An 18,957-nucleotide genomic window follows, 5' to 3' on the forward strand; every position below is an offset into this window, starting at 1 on the left:
CCTGGGGGCTGGGGAAAGAGGGGCTCCAAAGGTCTGGGCAGGGTGTGCAGAGGGTCCCCGAGTCATGCCTCCGCCCTCCCCTCAAGTGTCTCAGACTTTGCCTAGGGGCCTTGGGTGCTCAGCCCCCCTCCAGCCTGTCTGGGACCCTGGCTGTCCCGAGAGGGGCGCAGGCGACTCCTGAATGGTGGGTAGACGAGGGCCACGTGGATGGCCGGTCTCCCCTGAATCCACAAGCCCCCCCACTCCCACCCCCGGTGCAGAGCTGACGCCCCCCGCCCCTCTCCAGGCCCACAGTGGCAAAGCTTCTCTCTTTCCACAGCCGAGACCCCTCGGAGGGCTGCCTGGTCCCCGAGTCGCAGCCCCTGAGCTCTGCCTGTGTCCCCCGTCCCCAGACCCTCTCCTCATGAGGCAGGACCAGGCTGACCAAGGGCTGATGGGCTGCCGACAGGGCTTGGAGGGGCTCGAAGACCCCAGAAGTAGAGCGGTTGGAGCTGGGGGGGTGGGGGGAAGGGCTTGCGCCACGTCAGGCACGGGTGGGTGAGGGTGATGTCCATGGGGGGGGGTTCCCGGGTGTGCGCCTCCCAGAGGCCCCATCTCAAGCAATGGCCACAGTTTCTGGACTTTTCAGAACTGCTCAGCCCCCCAGCTCCCCAGATCTGGGCTCCCCATGGAAAAGACCCCCGCACTTCCCCCTCCCACCCTGGGAGCCCCGGGCCCAGTGCTCAGTGCTGGGGCTCTCCATGCGCCCCTTGTGTCCCGTGTGGCCGCGGGGAGATGTCCCCCTAAAGCCTCCCCTTGCCCCCCACCCCGCCAGGGGATCAGCCCCCAACCTCCTCCTTCCCAGGTCCAAGTGAAAACAGAGGCAGAAAAAATAATTTTAAATGCTTTATTGGGATTGCGAGCAAAAAGGTTAAAGGCAAAACCAAGCAATGAATTTTGCCGGAAACAGCGTGTTAGGGGGTTAAGTTGAGGCGAACACGGGCCGCTGCAAGGTGGGATGAGACAGCGGGCACAGGTGACACGGGGTGTTCGGCGCGTGGAGGGTCTTCAGTCGTTGGCACAGGGGGCCCAAGAGGGGGCCCAGCTGAAGACGGTGGTGGGAACGCGGGGACAAACCCAGGTGGTCTGTCATTGCGGGGCGTGGGCAGTGAGGCAGGGGCCCGGTCGGTGACAGGGACCTGGGGGGAGCTGCGCTCGGGGGCACGAGGGCCCCGGCAGGCGCGCCGAACGCTGGCCCAAGCGAGGCGGAAAATAACACTGGGCGGGCTGGCGTCCGGGGGAATGGGCAGGCAATTTGGGGTGCCTCGCGGTCTTTTGGATCTCATGCCAATCTGCTCGGTTGTCCAATTGCGACAAATTTAGCTCTTTGGGCTTCCAAGGCCCTGGTCCGAATGGCCCATTCTCCAAGTGCGCACCGGGGACCCCCGTGCCGTGGGCGGGCTGGCGTGGACCGCCCCCAGGGTCACGCCAGTCCAGTTACCTGGGCCCAGGAGCCTTGGACCCCTAGGCGGCTAGTCAGGCTGCCGTGCAGGGGGGCTGCGCTGGGGGCAGGAGTGGGGGTGAGGTAAGCCCCCAGCCGCCCTAAGTCCCTGCCGCAGCCCTAGGCTCCGTGGTGGCTGGTTCCGGTTCAGCCAGGCCCTCGGGTCTCTGGGCCCAGGCAAGCCCGGTCGGTGGTCGGACGGCAGCTCCCCGTGCTCTGCGGGGTCCCTCCCTGACCACCCTACTGCCCGGCCTCGCCCCGCCTGGCCCCGCGGAGGCCCCTCAGAGCTGGGGGCCTCCCGGGGACAGGACGGGGTGCTGAGAAGGCGGCCAAGATGTCTCCGAGGGAGAGGGGGACGGCTCCCCAGCGCGCGGAAGGCGGCCACTGCTCCCGCCCGGTGGAGCCCTTCTGCTCGCAGCAGCCCCTTCCCTCCCGGCGGCCAGAGGCCCCGGGAGCCCCGTCTGAGTGGCCTCCGAGCACCTTCCGACGCTGGGGAGTCGCCACCCCCGGCTCCCTCTCCGCCCCCCCAGGACCTCCGGGGACCAGCCAGCACCCCGGAAGCCAGGTCGGGGAGCAGCCCTCTCCACCCCCTGGGACTCCACTCCCAACCTAACCCAAGCGACAGGGACAGACTCATCAAATGGGAGGGCGATAAATGGCGGAGGGCAGGCCCGTGATGGTACAACTGTTGGCTTGGCTTTTCATAACTTTTGGACACTGCTCTCCTGTTACTTTAGGGATGGGGTGTTTAATTTGGTATAAGAGCGCGTTTAAAGCCAAGGGGGATAAAAACAAAAAACAAAAAAAAAAAAAAGGAAAAACGCCCCAGAGAGCCAATTAAAGGGGGGAGATAGATAAATTGACTTGAATTTGGGTGCCTAATTTCTATCTGTAATTCTGCGAGCATTCCTTGTACCCTCTCTTCCTGACTTCTCGATCCAAAATCTCCCCGGTCCACTTCCTACCCAAGGGTTCCCCCCACCCAGCCCCCACTGCCCCCCACCCGCCCCTCCAACCGCCATACTTCCCGCTCTCCCCGCCATCGTTGCGAGCCTCCTGGGGGGTCCCCGTTTGTGGCAGAGGCACCCCAAGAGTCTGGCAAGGATGGCCACTAGGTGTGTAAGCCGGGGGGGGTCCCCCATCTTTCTCCCAACCACACACCTAGGGGGTCAGGCTGCGCTGGGGACATGCCTTGCTTGCTCTCGCCACCTCCAGTTGCACCAAGCTCGTTCCGCGCTCTCTGCCGCCCGCACAGGGCAGGTGGAGTTGCGTGCGGGATGTGAGGGGCAGGCGGGAGGGGAGCGGGGGACGTGAAGACCTCTCGGGGGAAAGCTGAGAATCGGGGTGGTCTAGGACTCTCTGCCCAGTGCTGCCTCCATAGATTTCAGGGGTTAGTTATTCTTTTCTTCATCTTAATCCAAATTTGTGGGGGGGGGGGTGGGTGTGGGGGGGTGCATGTGTGAGGGTGAGTGTGCGTGTGTGTGAGTGTGTATGTCTTTGTGTGTGTTAGTGTGGGGTTTTGTGTGCTCATTTTGGGAGTGAAGTTTGAGATGGAAGATCTAGGAGGGACGTGAGTTTGGGGGTATAGATTTTAGAGTGGGGGGCAGTGCCAATTGAACTTGATTTCTGCTAATTTCAGTCTTCACGTCCCGCGGACCCCTCCCTGGTGTCATCGGGCCCCTCTAAGCAGCCCGTGATGACTTTAGAGATGGACAATGGGCCCAGGAACAAGCCGGGTGGGAGCTGTCATCACCACCGAATCGGCCAATCGGAGGATGTGCAAGTGGAGGTGGCGAGAAAGCAAGGCATGTCGGGTGCAAATTTTCAGCCCCTTCCTTTCTCTTCGGTGGTTCAGGGACTCCTAAGTCTATGGCCAATTTGACTCAAGGTCCAAAGAGAAGGAGAAGGGGGGGGGCCAGATTCCTTAATTTTGCCAATTGTTTTCAAGCCAATTTTTTTTTTTTTTTTTTTGCCAATTGTTTTTTTTTTAGATTTTTTTTTCAAGCTGGTTAGATTCCACAAGCCAATCGGTGTTAGGGGGCTCGTGTGGGTGGTTTGGGCTTTTAAAGTTTTTCATTTTTGGAGGCAAGTGTAATTTGGGGTGACATTGGGGGGCATTGGGGGTGTTTGAAGCCAATCAGGTTTGTGCGTTTTGGAAGCTGTTTCTGGGACTCCCTCAGCCGGATGGAGGGGGCCGAGGGAGGGCAGCCTGACTTGGGGGAGGCTGGGGCCTTGGGGGGGGGTGAGAGGAGCCCAAGGGGGGGAAGGCACAGGAGAGATTTGGAGGCGGGGTCCTGGTGGAAAGACCCGGTCAGGAGGGGGCGTGGATGGTGACACTGCTCGCAGAATTACCACAATTTGGTTCACTTCCGAATGCCGAGGATCTCAAAAGTGACTAGCTGGTGGACGGGGTCCCGGGTGGGCAGGGCGGTCAGGGGGCGGCGACGCAAGGCCTTTCGGAAGGCCGCAAGCTCCTTGGCCAGCACACGTCCCTGGCCGGCGCGTAGGGCAGCGGGCAGACCCCGGCGCAGTCGTTGAGTGGAGTGTTTCCAGGTGTCATGTTGAAATAACCTGCCCACGGGGTATCTGGGGGAGTCGTCCTGGGGGGAGGAGGGGGGCGGTCAGGGGGTGCTCGGGGCCCGCTGCGGACCTCGGGCCTCCTCGGGGACGAGCCACAGGGCGTCCTACGCCAGTGGCCCGAGAGCGAAGCTCTTACCTAAGCATTAGCGGGGCCCGCTGAAATGTGACATCAGTGGCCCGCAGATCTTCTGGCTAAATCGTCCAGAGGGCGGGGAGCAAGCAGCGAAGCGTGCGGTTACTCTCTAGCCACACTTCCAGCTAAGAAGCTGGCTGCGCCTCGGCCCCTTCGCCCGGAGGTCCCCGCTCCTGGGGGGCAGCCCCAAGGAACCCCAGCTGGGAAAGGAAACGGGGTGCCTGGGCCTCTGCTCTCTCCACCGCTGTGTGCCCCCCCCGCCCCCAGTCCTCTGCTGCCCCTCCCGGCGCTCTCCCCCCACCCCGAGCCCTCGCAGGCCCCCCGCCCCCTCCTGGGGCGCTGCTCACCGGGAGTGCGGTCGGAGGGGTCGACACGGCGCGCTCGGACTTGGCGGGGGTGGCACAGTAGGTCTCCAGGAGGGCCAGGTCACAGCTGCGGAAGCAGCACTCCTCCACGATGCCACGGTTGCTGCGGCGGTTCCTGCGGAGTCCGGGTCTGCCTGCAAGCCGGGCAGGGGAGGGGGCGGCCGTCAGCACCCCTGCAGCCAGCGGGGGTCCCCGGCTGGCCCCCTCAGGTGGGGTTGTGGGGAGCGACAGCCTCTTAGGACCGGCGGGGGGGGGGGGTGAGCAGGGGGGCCTGGATGGAGCGCCCCCTAATGTTTGAATGGGACGCAAGCACCCTCCACTCCATGGCAGGCACCCACACATCCCAAGAGGCGCCGAGCCAGGCAGGACAGGAAGGAGAGATAGAAGACGGGAGGAGAGGAGTGGGGGATGCTGGAAACCACGCCCTTCTCCCTTCCGTCCTCTCCCTCTCCCCCAGTGCAGAGCTGCAGGTCCTGGGTGAGCTGCCCCCTGGGGGGCTGCGGGGGAGGCAGCCCCGAGGTGTGGGTCATGGGGGCTCTGCCCTTTAGGGGACACCCAGGCCAACGAGAGGGGCAGGCAGGTGGAGGGCAGAGCCCAGAGGGGTGGTCCTGAAGGGCCCCCGATGGCAGGGGCTGGGTGTCCTACTGGACACCCCCCCACTGTCATCCTCAGCCCTGCCCCCTACCAGGGACCCCTGACGTGGTCTGTGTCCACTTCACAGAAGCCGCGTCTGCACCCATCTTTAAAGCGGCAGATGCCCGCAAAGGAGGAGGCCAGGGGCCCCGAGGGGCTTTGTCCAGATCAGGACGAGCCTACGAGGAGGCGTCGGTGGGGGGCGAGACCCCAGCCCCCCTCGAGGGCGTGCCCAGGGGGTCTCAGGCTGGGCTGGGGGGGGGGAGCCGCGAGAAGGTGCCCGCATTCCCCACGCGCCCAGGGCGCCCCCTCGGCCCTCCCCCCGGCTACTCACTGAAGTAGAAGCCGCGGTCCCCGCAGACGAACTGGAGGGTGTCGACCAGCTCCCCGCCACACAGGGTCTCCCTGGGGTGGTAAGCAGCATAGCAGCACGAGGCAAGAGCCAAGAAGGCGAGGAGCACCAGCGCCAGCTTCCCCATGTTCACACCCGCTGAAGGCTGGGGGGCGGGAGAGAGGGGGCGCCGTGAGCGGGGCCGGCGGGGGACGCCCCCGGCGCCCCGCGGCTTAAGATCCGCCTGCAACACGAAAACGGGGTTTTCCGACAAGTGTTGTTATTTTCATCGCGGTAAGAGTCCGGGCTTCGAGGAGGAGGGACGCTCGTAAAGCACGTGGCAGGCGACAGCTGGGCTTGCGGGAGGAGCGCGGGACTCTGCGTGGCGCCCGCGCCATCCCCGCACCCGGCCACACCCACGGTCTCCGTGGGCCCTCACCTCCCTCCTGTGACATCATGGGGCGGGGCCACGCTGCAGGGTGCAGGGCCGTTTCTCGGGCTCCGGGCACCAGCCAAGTCGGAGCACCCGGAGGTCCAGCTCCCTCACCCCCACTCCCCGGCTGAGCAGGAGGGTCCAGGAGGACCGCTCCCCCCCCCCCCCCCAGGCAGGGGTATCCTCCCAGAAGACCCTCCCCAAGCAGCAAAGGGTCCCCTGGGCCAGCCCACCCCTCCCCGGCTGAGCAGCCCTCGGGCCAAGGGACCCAGCGGCTGGCAAAGTGGCGCTGTCCACGTTCCTAGGGCTCTTGTTCTCCGGGACCACCGAGTCCCCCACTGCGTCTGCCCTGGGATCCCAAAACACACGAAAAAGCCAGCAGCCCCCTTCCCAGGGCCGGGGACGGCAAAGTCTCTCCGCGACCACCCGACCATCTCCCCAGTGTGGGGACCAAACTCCGCCCCCAGGGCAAGGGCCGAGGCCACCTGGTGCTGGAGGGAGCAGACGAGACCTCTGGGGGTCTCGACTCCACTCCGCTGGGGCCCCATCTGGAAAGAGGAGCCCATCTGAGGACACACCCCCTCCAAGGGGGCAAGCGACTCATCAGGGTAGGAGGTGAGGGCCAGGGCCAGCCTGAGCCCCCACCCCAGACTTCACCCCTCAGGAGATCTGGGTGCCGAGCACTGCAGGAGGGGCTGCTGCGCCGTGGCCTGGCCCGGGCTAGGGGTGGGCTGCTGTGAGTCGTCTAAGAGTCGGAGGGGAAGTTCAGGAGGAAGCAGACTCAAACCTCGGGAGAGCAGCGGCCGGCTCCACGGACGGGTCCGAGGCGCCACTCGCCCCCCTCCCCCCGCCCCCCGATTCTAAGGGCGAGCCTTGCCAGCTAGAAACGCAGCTGCGGTCTGAGCGGCATGGCGCCCCCCACCCCCGGGGCCCAGCGGGCGCAGGCCGAGGGACGAGCGGGGACAGGTGAGGAGCGCCGAGGAGGGGACAGGGGGAGGCAGGCGGCAGCCCGGGAGCCGGAAAGGGGGGCAGGTGAGGAAGTCGAGGCCACGGTGGGGAGCCAGGGGGCGGGGGAAGAGGCCGAGCGAGGGGGCGCAGGCAGGGCGGGCGGCGGCGGCGGGCAGCAGGCAGGGCCGGCGGCGGCGGGCGCCCTGGGCAGCCAGGCAGGAGGGCACCGGGTGGCCTGGGGTCCGGCGAGGTGCAGGGTGGTGGGCTCCGCCGCTGGGGTTACCTGCTGCAGGGCTGGCTAGGGCTGGAGGCGCACGAGGAGGGGGCTGGGAGGCTCTCTCCTGGCAGAAGCTAATGTCCAGCTCGCAGGCTGGTCAGTGCCGCTGGCTTTTATGCGGGAGCGGGCTCCTCCCAGCCCCCGGCTCCACCCTAGCCCCCACCCCTCTGGGCGCTGACCACTCCCCCCGCCCCCTTTGCGCCCGCCCCCTCATTCCAGCCAGTCTCCTCCTCCCGAGCCCCTCCCAGCAGCGCGCCCTGGACCATCCCTTAGCAAAGTGCTCTGGTGGGGGGGCTCGGCGCGCACCCCCAGCCTATCTCCCCCGGAGCAAGGAGCATGGGGGAGGGGATCGTGGGGGGGGTGCTGCTCCCCGAATGGAAACTTCCAGACTGCCCACTGGGCAGGGGCGGGGCACTCCTCTGTGGGCCGCACACCGCGGCCCTCCTGAGGCTGCGACCTGGCCCCTGGCCCCGGACTGCGGGTTGGAAATGTTGGGGACCGGGCAGAGGGGGTGAGGGGGAGCCCCGAGAACGCGGCGGCTGGCAGGACTTCTTCGCGGACGGCCCCCTCGCTCCATCCTGGCCCCGCCCACCCAGTTTTCCTCTCTCGCTCTTGTTGGCACCGAGTCAACATACCAGGGTGGGCTCCCGAGTCTCTGCACCCCCTCCTCACTGCCCAGCATTCCCGAGCCCCCCCCCCCCGGAGTGGGAGGGCGACACGGATCTCGAACTTTGGGCAACACCCCGCTGCACCCCCAAAGCGACCAGGAAGTGGCCTCTGCAGACAGCTCCCACCTCCCTCGGCGCGGCCGACGCCCCTCCCCCCGGCTCCCGGCGCAGGGGAGACCCGCTCGGCCCGCGGGGGGGGTGCCCGCAGCCTCCCTCCTCGCCCCGCGCCCCCCGCGCCCCACGGCGGGCCTCGAGCCGCACCGTCCCCGCCGCCCCCCGACCCCAGCCCGCTGGCCTGCTTACCTGGAAGCCGGCGCGGCTGCCGCCCACCTCCCTGCTGCGTACGGCAAACCGAACAGCGGGCGTGGGCCCTCCTGCCGGGCACTCCTCTACCAGGACCGCTCTGGCCCGGTCGCAGGGGGCCGAATGGGCGACGGGTCAGAGCGGGGATTTGGCTTTTTTGGGGGGGAGGGAGTTCTTCTGATTGTCTTGGGGAGGACGGGCTGTCTGGGGGCTGGGGCGGGCCAAACGTTGTACTTTTAGGGGGGGAAAGGGTCTCGGGAAATGAGGTCAGCTGTTGTATCAAGGATAGAGGGGGGCAGAGACAGAGTGAGAGACAGCGAGAACGTGAAACGGGGGGGGGGCCGAAGGGAGGGTCGAGAGGGAGAGGGGACAGCGAGAGGCGGGCAGGCTCGCAGCGGGAGAGGACAGCTCGGAAACAGAAAGCTCGAAACGAAGCCACTCGGGGAGCCTGGCGAGAGGGCGGGCGAGAGGGGGGCGGGCGTCGGAGGCCGGGCGCTGGGGGGGACGGGAGGGAGCCGAGGGAAGGTGGCGGGGAGGAAGAGAGAGCGGGGGGCCGGGGCCAGAGGCTGGAGAGGGGGCGAGGCGAGACAGAGAAGCGCAGGGAAGGCGGCCACGTCGGGGGTCCGGGGGAGGGCGGAGGGGGGAGGCGTGGAGGCGTCACCCGGGCCGCGGGCGCCCAGCTCGGTTTGGGCCGACGGGACCCTCGGCCGTCGCGAGCCCGGGCCTCGGGGGAGAAGGCGGTGGCGGAGCGCCGGGGCCGCTCGGGGCTGCAGCGGGGAGTGGGAGCGGCCGGCGGCTGCGCGCCAGGGGAGGGCCGGGAGGGGAGCGCGGGGGGCTGACAAAGCCGGCGGCCTGCGAGCCGGACTGCCTGCGGGGGGGACCGCCTCCTCCGGCGAAGCGGGGCCGAGGGGTTGAGGTAGATGGAGGAGGAGGCGGCGGGGAATCCGCAGGCCGGCGGAGCGCGGCCCCGCCGACGGCGCCCGGGACGGGGTCAGCAGCGCGGTGCGGGCGGCGTCGAGGCGGGGCCGCCAGCCCGGGTGGAGGCGCTGGCGAGCCGAGCGAGGGCGGGCGTGGGCCAGGAGGCGGGGGCGGCCGGAAGGGGGGGCCGAGGGCCGTCCTGGCCTCACGCAGCTCCGCCGGAGAGCAGGCGAAGTCCGGGCGCCAACGCCAGCCTCTTATAGCCGCGCCACCCCGCGGCTCCGCGCCCGCTGGGGCCCCGCTGGCCGGGCGCCCGCGCCAATGGGCGCCCGCGGGGCCCTCGCCCCGCCCCCGGACCGCCCCCGCAACTCGAGCCGGCGGGGAGGGGGCGGCGCGGGCGGGGGCGCTCCGGGTCCCGGGGGACGGCCGCGGGGGGGGGGCGGGGGTGCGCGGGTGCGCGGTGGGTGAGGGGCAGGGAGCGGAGGCGCGCATGAGAAATCAAGTTTAGCCTTTCCAAAGTGGTTAGGGCCCCCCTCTTGGGTTTCCGGGGTGCCCGGGAGCGCGCTCCTTTGGGCGCGGGGGTCGCGAGACGAGCAGGGACGGGCGGCGTCCCAGGCCCGGGCGGTGGCGGGATCCCAGCGCCCCGCACGGGGGCTGCGCGGCTGGACGCCCCGTCGGAACCTGGGCGCAGGTGGCTCGATTCTTGTGCCGGGGTTCTGGAGTCCCCCCGCAGCCCGTCCGACTGGGAGCTGCAGGGGAGGGGGTCGCCGGCCGTAGGCAGAACCAGCAGCCCGCCACCTGCACGAGCAGGCGCAGCGGTCGCTGCTGCCGGAGCCCGAGCGCCCCCCGGTGCCGCGCAGGAGCCCCGGGCGGGCGCCGAGCAGCAAGCGGAGGCCGCCAGGTGTGGGCGCGGGGCGGAGGAGGCAGGAGCGGGGCGGGAGACGTGGCTCAAGGCGTACCTGCATGGCCGCGCTCCCCGGGGTGCGTCTAAGCAGCTGGCCTTTAGGGCCCACCCCAAGTACTCGGAGAATGATTCACCCCCTGTCCTCAGCGCTTTGGACTTGCATGGACGCGGGTTCGGCGCCGGGGGCCACCCCGAGAATTTGGGGGTCTGGGGAAACCATCTCCTGGGGCGTTCGGACGATGTAAAGAGACACTGGTTTTTACTGATTTCTAAATCCCGCACAGCCCGCGCGCCCCTGACCGCCGCGCTCCCCGAGGGAGAGGGGCCCGGGCGGAAGCCCGCGCCGCTCGCCCCTCGCACTAGCCATCAATCACGTCGTCGCGAGCCTCCCCGAGTCCTGGTCCCGCCGGGCTGCAGGCGCCGCGCCGCCCCGCCCGCTCGGGAGCGCCTTTCCCGGCGCCCCCCGACCCGGCGCCAAGGCGCGCTCCCCGGAATGTGAGTTCTGCAGAGAGAGCGCGAACGCGGCCAGGGTTCCAGGGCCCCTGGCCCGAGTGAGCGCGGCCGCGGCGCCGCCAGCCCCGCGTCGGTCTCCTCCACGCGGCCGTGCGGGCCGGGACGGAAGGTCTCAGCGCCGGGTGGCGGAGGAGGCGGGCGCGGCAGGGGGCTCACCGCGAGGCTGGAGCTGGAGCCGGAGCCTGGCGTCCGCGGGCGCACGAGGAGTCGGGGTAGCAGCGAGCGGGCGAGCACTCTGCGGCGGCGGCCGGCGCTGAAGGTGAGCGAGACCCCGGGCAGTCCCCACCGGCCGGGGGCAACGCCCAGTGCGTTGGAAGACCCGGGTACAATGCCCAAATTTGGGGGAAACTGGGGGCACTGCCCAGTCGTTTTCCTGGACCCGAGAGGAGCGCTGCCCAGGTCCTGGTGGGCGCGCGGTCGGGCCCGGTGGGCTTGGGGAACCCGCAGAGAAAGTTCCTGAATCGGAGGAGCGCGGTGGGTTTCGCAGGCGGCAGACAGGCCCGGGGCCGCCAGCGCGGGGTCGGGGCGCAGGAACAATGTGCAAAGGCCAGGAAAGTGAGTCTGATTTGTGGCCGAGAGAACGAGTGTCCGGGAGAAGGGGACACAGGGGAGACTTTGCTGTGCCGGAATGTGATTAATGACTAAATAGGAGACTCCAGAAAAAGAGAGTCCAAACTTAGGAGATCAGGGAAATCGCTGCGGTGGTGGAGAAAGGAGGGGTCTGGGTCCAAAATGGGGGGCCCAGCATCCTGTCATGTTCTGGGGAGGCCACACAATCTGGGTCCAGTTTGTGGTGGGTGCGTTTGTGGGGGACTTGATGAAAATTCCCCACCTGAAATTTGGGGTACCTAAGGGGCATATTGCCTAACTGGGGGGAGAAAACAATGGACACCATCTGGGGATCCAGGCAAATGCTTCCTGTAGTGAGGGGGGCAGTTTAGAAATACAAGTTCCACGTTTTAGGAATGCAAGTTCATGGCCTGGCAGTTTGCAGCACCGAGGAAAGTAACGTCCACAATTGTTGTGGCTTCAGGGGAAATTTTCATGTCCTTTAGAAAACTAAGAAGCCTTGCCTAAATTTGGGGGGAACCCAGGGTGTGTTCAGAAGACTAGGGAAATGCAGAAAACTACTGTGCTATTTTTATTTTTAATTGAATTAAACTAGTTTAGTTTTAGAGAACTAGAAAAAAATATATGTTTTTTACAATGCCTCCATTTGGAGACCCCTGGTGAAAAAAAAATGTTCAAGTTTGGGGGATCCAGAAACTTGGCTAATGCCAGTTGATAGCTAGCTAAATTTAGGGGACCTGGTTAGGAGCCAGGAAGACTGGGGCTCAGGCCTGGGATTTGGGGGGCCCTGGAACATTTTTCAGTGTGCTCGGGGCTCACGGAACATCATCTCCATTAGGGACACTGGGAGCGGGGTCATAAAGCACCCATAAATCGTGTTCGAAAAAACCCTCAAGTGCTGCGCAGAGGGGGAAAGCCCGATTTCTGTTAGAGGGCAGGAAACGGGTACCTCAATGTTGCAGCCCCAGGAAAATAATTTTTGGATCTAGGGGTACAGGGGAAGTGCTAAGAATCCTCGGGGAATTGGGGGGGCAGTATTGGAGTTTTAGGGAGGATGGACGGTGGCTCCTGGAGAACCAATGTCCAGTATCTGTGACCCGCAAGGAGCGGGCAATGTTTTTGGGAGACCCAGGAAATGTCTCTCCATTCAGGTGACCTAGGGGATGCTCGGGACAGGCTTTTTTTTGGGGACCCAAGGAAAATACTGACTGTGTTTTGGGGGCACCCAGAGGGCAGTGCCTACTATTCAAAGGAACCCAGAATTTCCAAATGTGGGGAGCGGGGGGGGGGAGGCAAAGGGACTTGGATCTAAATTTGTGTCTAAATTTGAGAAAATTCGGGTTCTGGTCAGTGAGCTGGCGGGGCCCAGGGACTGACTTGTTTTACTCTCCAATGTGTGATGCAGAGGAAACACTCCATGCTGGGGTTTCCTGCTGCTCGGGGCCACCTGGGAACCCTGCGGAGACCTAAGCCGTACGCTTTGGCCAAGGGGCTATTTTGCACAAGGTGGGACCCAGTGGACAAGGAGGCTGCAAGAGGGGGGGCCACGTCTAATTTGGGGAGAACCTCGGAAAACCACGTACACACGTGAGCACCCTCGGGTGTGAAAGTCCACGGGGCCCAAGGACCTGGTCTGAGTCGTGGACAGGAAGCTTGGGGAGCCCCGGAAATAACTGCCATGCAGATCTTTGTATCCCCACCCCCCAAAGTGCTTCAGGACTTTTGAGGACCAGAAAGTATCCTCCCTCAATTTTATGGACCCGGAGCAGTCAATATAGAGATTATTTGTAATGCAGAAAAGGGCTTGATGTCCTTTGGGGGTCTGAGCGTAAATGCCTAAATTGTGGGGGGGCTTAGAATAGGGTACACTGTTCAAAATTAGGGAGGCTGGATTTGTGGAATTCTGAAGATAATGTCCCAAACTGTGGTGAAGCCGGCCAACAGAGATGGTGAGCTGGGAGGCACTGGAGTTAAGCCCCAAGATTATGGGAACGCGAGAAAACTCCTCTTGTTTTGGGGAGCTGGGGGACAATGCCAGAATGCGGGGGAAACAGTTCACATTCTGGGGGTCCAGACAAATCGGACAGGATGATCAAAGGGCCTGGCGGTTAGCACTTAAATTTTAGAGGACCCAGATTTTAGTGCTCTATAAAACTGTTTACATGAAACTGTTAGGAACCCGGGGAAATGTCCAGGGATTTTGGCCACGTAGTTTGAATTTAGGGAAGCCAGGGACAGACTGGGTGTCTTTTGAGGTCCCCGGGAATTAATGCCCAAGAAAACTGGCGTGCCCGGAAGGCTGAATGTATTTGGGGGACCCGGGAAGCAATGCTTACATTTGGAGGATCCCGGAAAAGACGCCCGCGTTGGGCTGAAGCAGGGAAGTGGCGCTGAGGGCTGGAGCCCGGGGGATGGAGACTGGAGAGGCGACGATCCCGGCGCCGAGAGTCCGGAGAAGGCGCGGAGCGTGGCGCCTGCCGGGGGTCACGAGCGCGGGCTGCGCGGCGGCGGCGGCGGCGAGGGAGGCGCCCGCAGGTGGCGGCCGGGCTCCGCGGGGCGCACACGCGGGGGGGCTCTCGCTCGCCTCTCGCGTCCCGCGCCCCCAGAGAGTTCCCGCGCGGCGCGGGGCCGAGCGGGCGCCGGGCTGGAGGGGAGAGCGCGAGGGCGGCGCGCGGCGGCGGGGCGCGGGCGGCGCGGCGGGCGGCGGCGGCCGGAGCGCGGCTCCCGGGCGCCCCGGGGCTCGGCTCCCGGGCGCCCCGGGGCTCCTGGCCGCTCGCCCCGCCGCCGCCGAGCGAGCCCTCGGCCTCCTCGTCGCCTCCGCGCCCCACGCGCTGCCGCGCCGCGAGCCTAGGCGAAGCCGCTGCCGGGCGGCCGCCGCGGGCAGGCTCGTCCCCGGCTCGGCTTGGGGGCGCGGGAGCACCCCCGGCCGCCACCCCCGGCCGCCCGGGCGCTCCGCGCGCGGCGTGCGGACTTTCGGCGGCCGGCGGGGAGCCGGGGAAACCCATTGGGTTTTGCTAAGGCGGAAGAGCAGAGGTCACGGGCAAGAGCGGGAGGAAGACTAGGCGTGGAAGTTGGGGGCCAGGCCCGCGTGGCGACTGGGTGTCAGGGAGCCTTCTCTCCTCTTTTAAAAAGAGAATTTTCACCAAAGCCTCCCCACCCCTTCCCCTGCCTGGGTAAAGTCCAGTTTCTTAAAGACAAATAAACACGCAGGCCCACGCGCCCACGGCGCTGCGCGGTGGGCCAAGGTCACCTCCTCAGTGTTGGGCAATGTCGGGGTGGGGGGCTGCGGCGTTTGCGGGGCCTGCGGGGTGGGGGCGCTGGCAGAGGGGGCTGCGCTGTTTGGGGACAGTGAAACGGGGGGGATCTCGAGGTCAGTTTGGTGGGCACTGCCTGCCCCCACTGTCAGCAGCACCCCGGGGGAGGGTGAGAGGCCGCGGCCAGCAGCCTGGCTTTCCCGGCAGGCAGGGGTTAAGGCGCTGGGAGGCTGCGGGACCGCAGGGCCGAGGCCGCTCCTTTGCGTTAAATTGGCAAGGCCAGGAGGCTGCCCCCTCCATGAAAAATAGCCCATTTTCCAGCCCCCGAGCCCAAAGCACGAGGGGAATGTCCCCCCTTCGAATTCCAGTTCGCATCAATCACCCCCGTGTCCCATTCCAGGAACATCTGGCCTGCCCCCCCACGGCCGCCCCCCCTCCCCGCCCAGGCTCCTGCAGTCCCCAGGCCCCGCTCTCTGGCCCTCGCGCTGCGGGTTTGCCTGTGGAGGGGCGCAGAGGGAGCCTCAGCCGACAGGACAAGGGAGTGTTTATGTAGCTTCCCCACTGCCAGGCGGCTCGGGCATTTTGGAAGTGGGGGACACTTAAGAGAATGCATGCCCGTGGGTGCCCGGGTCCCCTCAGGCCCAGAAAAAGAGGCCAAGCCTCGGGGAGGGTCCCCACTGTGGCCAACAAGGGCCAGTGCGGGATCCTCCCACTGTCCTCCAGGCCTGGGCTGGGAGCCCTATCTCAGAGTCCTGGGGTGCCCCTCGTTGGGGGTCCCTTTCCTGCTGTCGGCCCCCAACCAGTGCTCCAGCCGCGAGCCCAAGACGTCACAAGGTAGGAAGAAGGCTGCGGCCACCTTGGGGCGCCCCCAGGAGTGGGGTGGGGCCTGCCAGGGCAGGCAGGCTGCGGGGGTCACTCCCGCTCCTCCGCCCCCACGGCGCTGCCCGCTGCACCCTGGCCTTATTTAGTCAAAAGTGTGACCAGAGGGGCAGGCCCGAGGCCGGGGCAGATCCGGGTCACCTTCAGAGCGCAAGTGAGGGCCGCGCCCCCCCCCGGCCGAGTCCTGCCTGCCACAACTCGCCCACGTCTCCTTCCCTCGGTTTCCAAGCCCGCGAGGCAAGGAGGGACCCGGGAGGCCAGGAGGGCCCGCCCGCAGCCCGACGAGGACACCGTGGCCTGAGGCCTCCGGCCCTGAGCTTCGCCCAGGCAGGCCCTGCAGCCTCCCCCGCCACCCGCCACGCGGCGCCGCGGCCTCCTGTGGGCCCTGCTGCCCAAACTCCGGGCAGTAAACGCCCCTCAAGGTGCGCGCCCAGCCGCGGAGCCGGTCCCCGGGCGCCCCCCAGCCGGCCGGCCGCCCCCCAGCGCGCTCCCCAGGCCCTCACCGTCGGCCCTTCTCCTTTCCCGCAGCCCATCCCCCCCCCCCCCCCCCCCCCCCGAGGCTCCGTGCTGGCCGACCCCCCACCCCGGCACAGAGGGGAGCCCAGGCTTTTGTAAGCCCCTCTCCGTTCTCGAGGGTCCCCCACGCGCCTCTCCCTCCCTCCCCACAGGCTCCAGCCCGCCCGGAAGTGCAGCCCCGCGCCCCGCTCCTGCGCCCTGCCTGGGACGCCAGAGACCACCGCCCTGAGCCCGCACCCCCCAGCCCGGCCGGTGAATTTCGACGCAGATGAAAGAAAAGGCCAGAAGTACGTATGGACCCCGGCTTGGGGGTGCCAGGGGAAGGGACTGGACCCAAGTGGTCCCCCAACTTTATCTAACCTGTGAGCTCAAGATACCTTTAAAGACGACGTCCTCAGCTCCTCTCTGGGGGTGGGCAGCCGAGCCTGGAGGGGGCCCCTGGGGTACCCCGCTGCGGGGCCTCTGCCTGAGCCTCTGAGGGGTCAGCTTCAAGGGCAGACCCACTTGCTCCTCGACCCTGACCCAGTCAACCAGCGGGACCACCGCACCGAGCTGGCTCCCGGTGAGTCGAGGGTCGTGGGGGCACTGGCCTGGGGGCCTTCCCAGCCGCCCACCCCCCACAGGAAGCCAAAACACAATGGGCTGACGACAGCAGCCCCGGAGAGCCCTGAGCACTGCCCCAGCTGCCCGCCGCTCCCCGCTCAATTCCCCGCAGCCGGGAGGGCTGGCCGAGCCGCGCTGTCCCCCATCTCTTCCACCAGCACAGGGGACACGGACAGAGCCAGCACCACGGCCCAGCAGCACAGGGCAGCGTCCCTGGGACTGGGGACCCCCGTCGGGCCGTCTCTGCATTGCTCCCAGACCGGGGATCTTTCCCTCCCTCCTCCTCCTCTCTCTCCCCCTTCCTCAATTCAGCCTCACGGTGACCCCTTCCTTCTCTCTCCAGGCTCCCTCCCGTGACCCGTTCTTCCACAAGGAACCCCCAAGTTGCAGCGGCCTGCTTTGCCCCCCTCCCGGGCCCCCCCCCCCCGAATTGCAGAGAGCAGCTGCGACTGGGAGCAGCCCCAGCCCCGTGCCGCGGCGCCGTGGCGCAGGGAGCTCCGAGTCAGCCTGGAGCGGCTGGCCCCTGCCCCCGAGGCCGGCGCTCGGAGAGCTGGAGAGCAGGCAAGAGAGGACCGGCGCTGCCATGCCCCCAGACACCACTCACCCTTCTCGACCTGGCACCGGCGCTGCCTCAGTGCTGCACGCGTGGGGTTCGCCTGGACCGCAGGCCACAGCAGCTCAGCTCGGGGCTGGGCTCACAGGCTGCCCTGGTCAGCTGGGGCTGCGACTGGGGCTCGGGCTGGGCCAGCGCTGGAGCGGGTTGGGGCGGGGGTCCCTGGTGCTGGGAACCGGAGGCCACCTCCTCCAGGGGGCAGACAGTGATTCTTCCACCACTTGGGGAAAGCAGAAGGGCGCCCCTGAGATGGGCTCTTCTAGATAGAATGCCCTAGCTGGAACCAGGCCTCTCCCCGGCCGTGCGGTGGAGAGACCTGGGGTCACCCTATCGGGACCCCTATGGGGTCACCACACCTCAAGTGCCTCTGCTGCCCCGTTCCCCTTCTCAAGGGGCAGTGGAGGGGGCGGGGGCATGCAGGTGCCTGGAAGCCCCTCTGGGCGGGGGTTGTCCCCTTCCTGGCTGGCAGCAGAGTTGAGTCTGGGGTGCATTGGGGGTCAGGGGCTGCATGCAGATGGCCTGCCCAGCACCAAACCAGAGACCCCTGGGAGTCAGCAGGGGCCCCGAGCACAGGACCCTGCCTTGAGACAGCTGGGTGGGGGGGCCGTGGGGCTCCTCTGTGGAGAGAGGAGTCTGGGGTCACCCGGGAAGGCGAGGGAAACGTCGTGTGCTCCCGGGAACCTGCCCCCGACCCCCTCCCACATTCTGGGGGGTGGAGGGGGCTGGGAGGGGGGCGAGGGTGACCTGGGCCCCCATTCAGGAGGAAAGCAGCTTTATTTTAGGTCAAGCAGGTCCCCTCCCTCTCCTCGCCAATTTGTTGGTGCGACCCTCGTGGTGGAGCCTGGGGAGAGGGAAGCCTTTTAAAAGGTGTAAAAAGAAAAAAAAAAAAAAAAACTGCTCCAAACTCGGGGCCCTGGCCCTGCTGCACCGTCTCCTGTTTGTCTTTGGCTGGGGTGGCTGGAGGTGATGGGAGAGGGTGGGAGGGACATGGCAAGAGAAGCTTCCCCCACAGAAAAACCCCACCTTTTCCATTTGCCAAAAGAGCTGCACAGCCCTGCTGGGAAGAGGGGCCTGGCCCCCTGTCCCCCCCCCCCCGTCCCTCCCCTCCCCCGTTGTGCCTGGACAGTTGGTGAGGGAAAACCGCTTTTCCTTGCCGCAGCCTGTTTGGGCCTGTTTGTTGGAACAGCCCGTTCCCCACCTGCTTTCCCTGCCCCCTGCAGAGCCGAGGCTGCTCTTAGGAAGTTTGCCTGAGCGCTCTGCAGTGCCGGCACAGGCCCTCCTACGGCAACAGGGACCCCGCAGCTTCCCCCAGTCCCCCGCACATGCACGCTGGGACAGCAGCTTTCCCCCCACTGGAGGGAGGGAAGCCCACCTACCTGTACTTCAGTTGCCGCGTAGTCCCGGGAACTCCCGGACAGCGGATGAAGAGGACCGGGGACTCACTGGTGCCGAAGACTCTCTGCCGAGACTGCCCGGCCGGTGGTCTGCCGGTTGGGTCAGTATCCTCAGTCGCTGCCAAAGCAGGGGGTGCTCGGGCCGTGGAGGCCAGACTCTCCAGCCGGCTGGAGGGCGGCGAGGAGGAGGAGAAGGGGTCGGAGGCTGTGGAGACAAAGGGCGCTTTTAGAGAATGCATACCCGAGCCCCTCGGAGCGGGAGAGCTGCCCGCCTTCGGGCAGAACACCTGCTCAAGTGTCCACTGAGATTCTGGGCTGCCCCCACCTCCTCTTCCTCTAATAGTTCTCCTCTCTCTTGGGACCCCTCGGGTCCCCCCGAGTTCCGGGAATTCTGCGCCAGCTCGGCACCACTGGGGCTGCAGGGGGCTGCTGGCCGTGGCACTTTCCCATGCCTGGGCACGGCGCCTTGGGGGGCGGAGGCTTGACCTGCCCCTGACCCAGCGGAGAGGCGTATGTGGGCGTGGGCATAGCGGCCGGAGGAAGTAGTCCTCGTTAGCTAGGAGGCAGCCTTGTGGGGGCGACCACGGGGGGGCCTCACTGGAGTGACACATGACAGTTACGAGCCTCCCTGGAATGTCGGTG

At 66.6% G+C, this 18,957-nt stretch overlaps 1 protein-coding gene across 6 annotated transcripts; it reads right to left on the reverse strand.

Moving 5' to 3' along the window:
• Window positions 1-872: 872 nt before the first annotated feature.
• IGF2 (insulin like growth factor 2) lies at window positions 873-18,941 on the reverse strand. 6 transcript variants are annotated; one of them, XM_058304950.1, is made up of 5 exons: window positions 7,187-7,295; window positions 5,526-5,688; window positions 4,541-4,692; window positions 4,197-4,252; window positions 873-4,080 (listed from the first exon to the last, which is right to left on the reverse strand). In XM_058304950.1, exons 2-5 carry the CDS (start codon window positions 5,668-5,670, stop codon window positions 3,912-3,914), a joined length of 522 nt encoding a protein of 173 aa, XP_058160933.1. In that variant the 5' UTR covers window positions 5,671-5,688; window positions 7,187-7,295; the 3' UTR covers window positions 873-3,911. The 6 variants fall into 6 exon arrangements, with proteins under 6 accessions (XP_058160933.1, XP_058160931.1, XP_071073996.1 ...); XM_058304948.2 differs by lacking the exons at window positions 4,197-4,252; window positions 7,187-7,295 and adding an exon at window positions 18,298-18,438; XM_071217895.1 differs by lacking the exons at window positions 4,197-4,252; window positions 7,187-7,295 and adding an exon at window positions 16,913-17,052.
• Between the last annotated feature and the right edge of the window lie 16 nt (window positions 18,942-18,957).

This window comes from Dasypus novemcinctus, chromosome 10 (genome assembly GCF_030445035.2).
Source record: "Dasypus novemcinctus isolate mDasNov1 chromosome 10, mDasNov1.1.hap2, whole genome shotgun sequence".
Classification (NCBI taxonomy): Eukaryota; Metazoa; Chordata; class Mammalia; order Cingulata; family Dasypodidae; genus Dasypus; species Dasypus novemcinctus.

Excerpts from the sequence above, each read along its gene's own strand:
- IGF2 (XM_058304948.2), bottom strand. The coding sequence starts at position 5,670 with ATGGGGAAGCTGGCGCTGGTGCTCCTCGCCTTCTTGGCTCTTGCCTCG. Across the intron at positions 4,693-5,525 it reads GGACCGCGGCTTCTACTTCA|GCAGACCCGGACTCCGCAGG; the intron begins GTGAGTAGCCGG and ends CCCGGCTTGCAG. Across the intron at positions 4,081-4,540 it reads CCCCTCCGACCGCACTCCCG|GACGACTCCCCCAGATACCC; the intron begins GTGAGCAGCGCC and ends TCCTCCCCCCAG.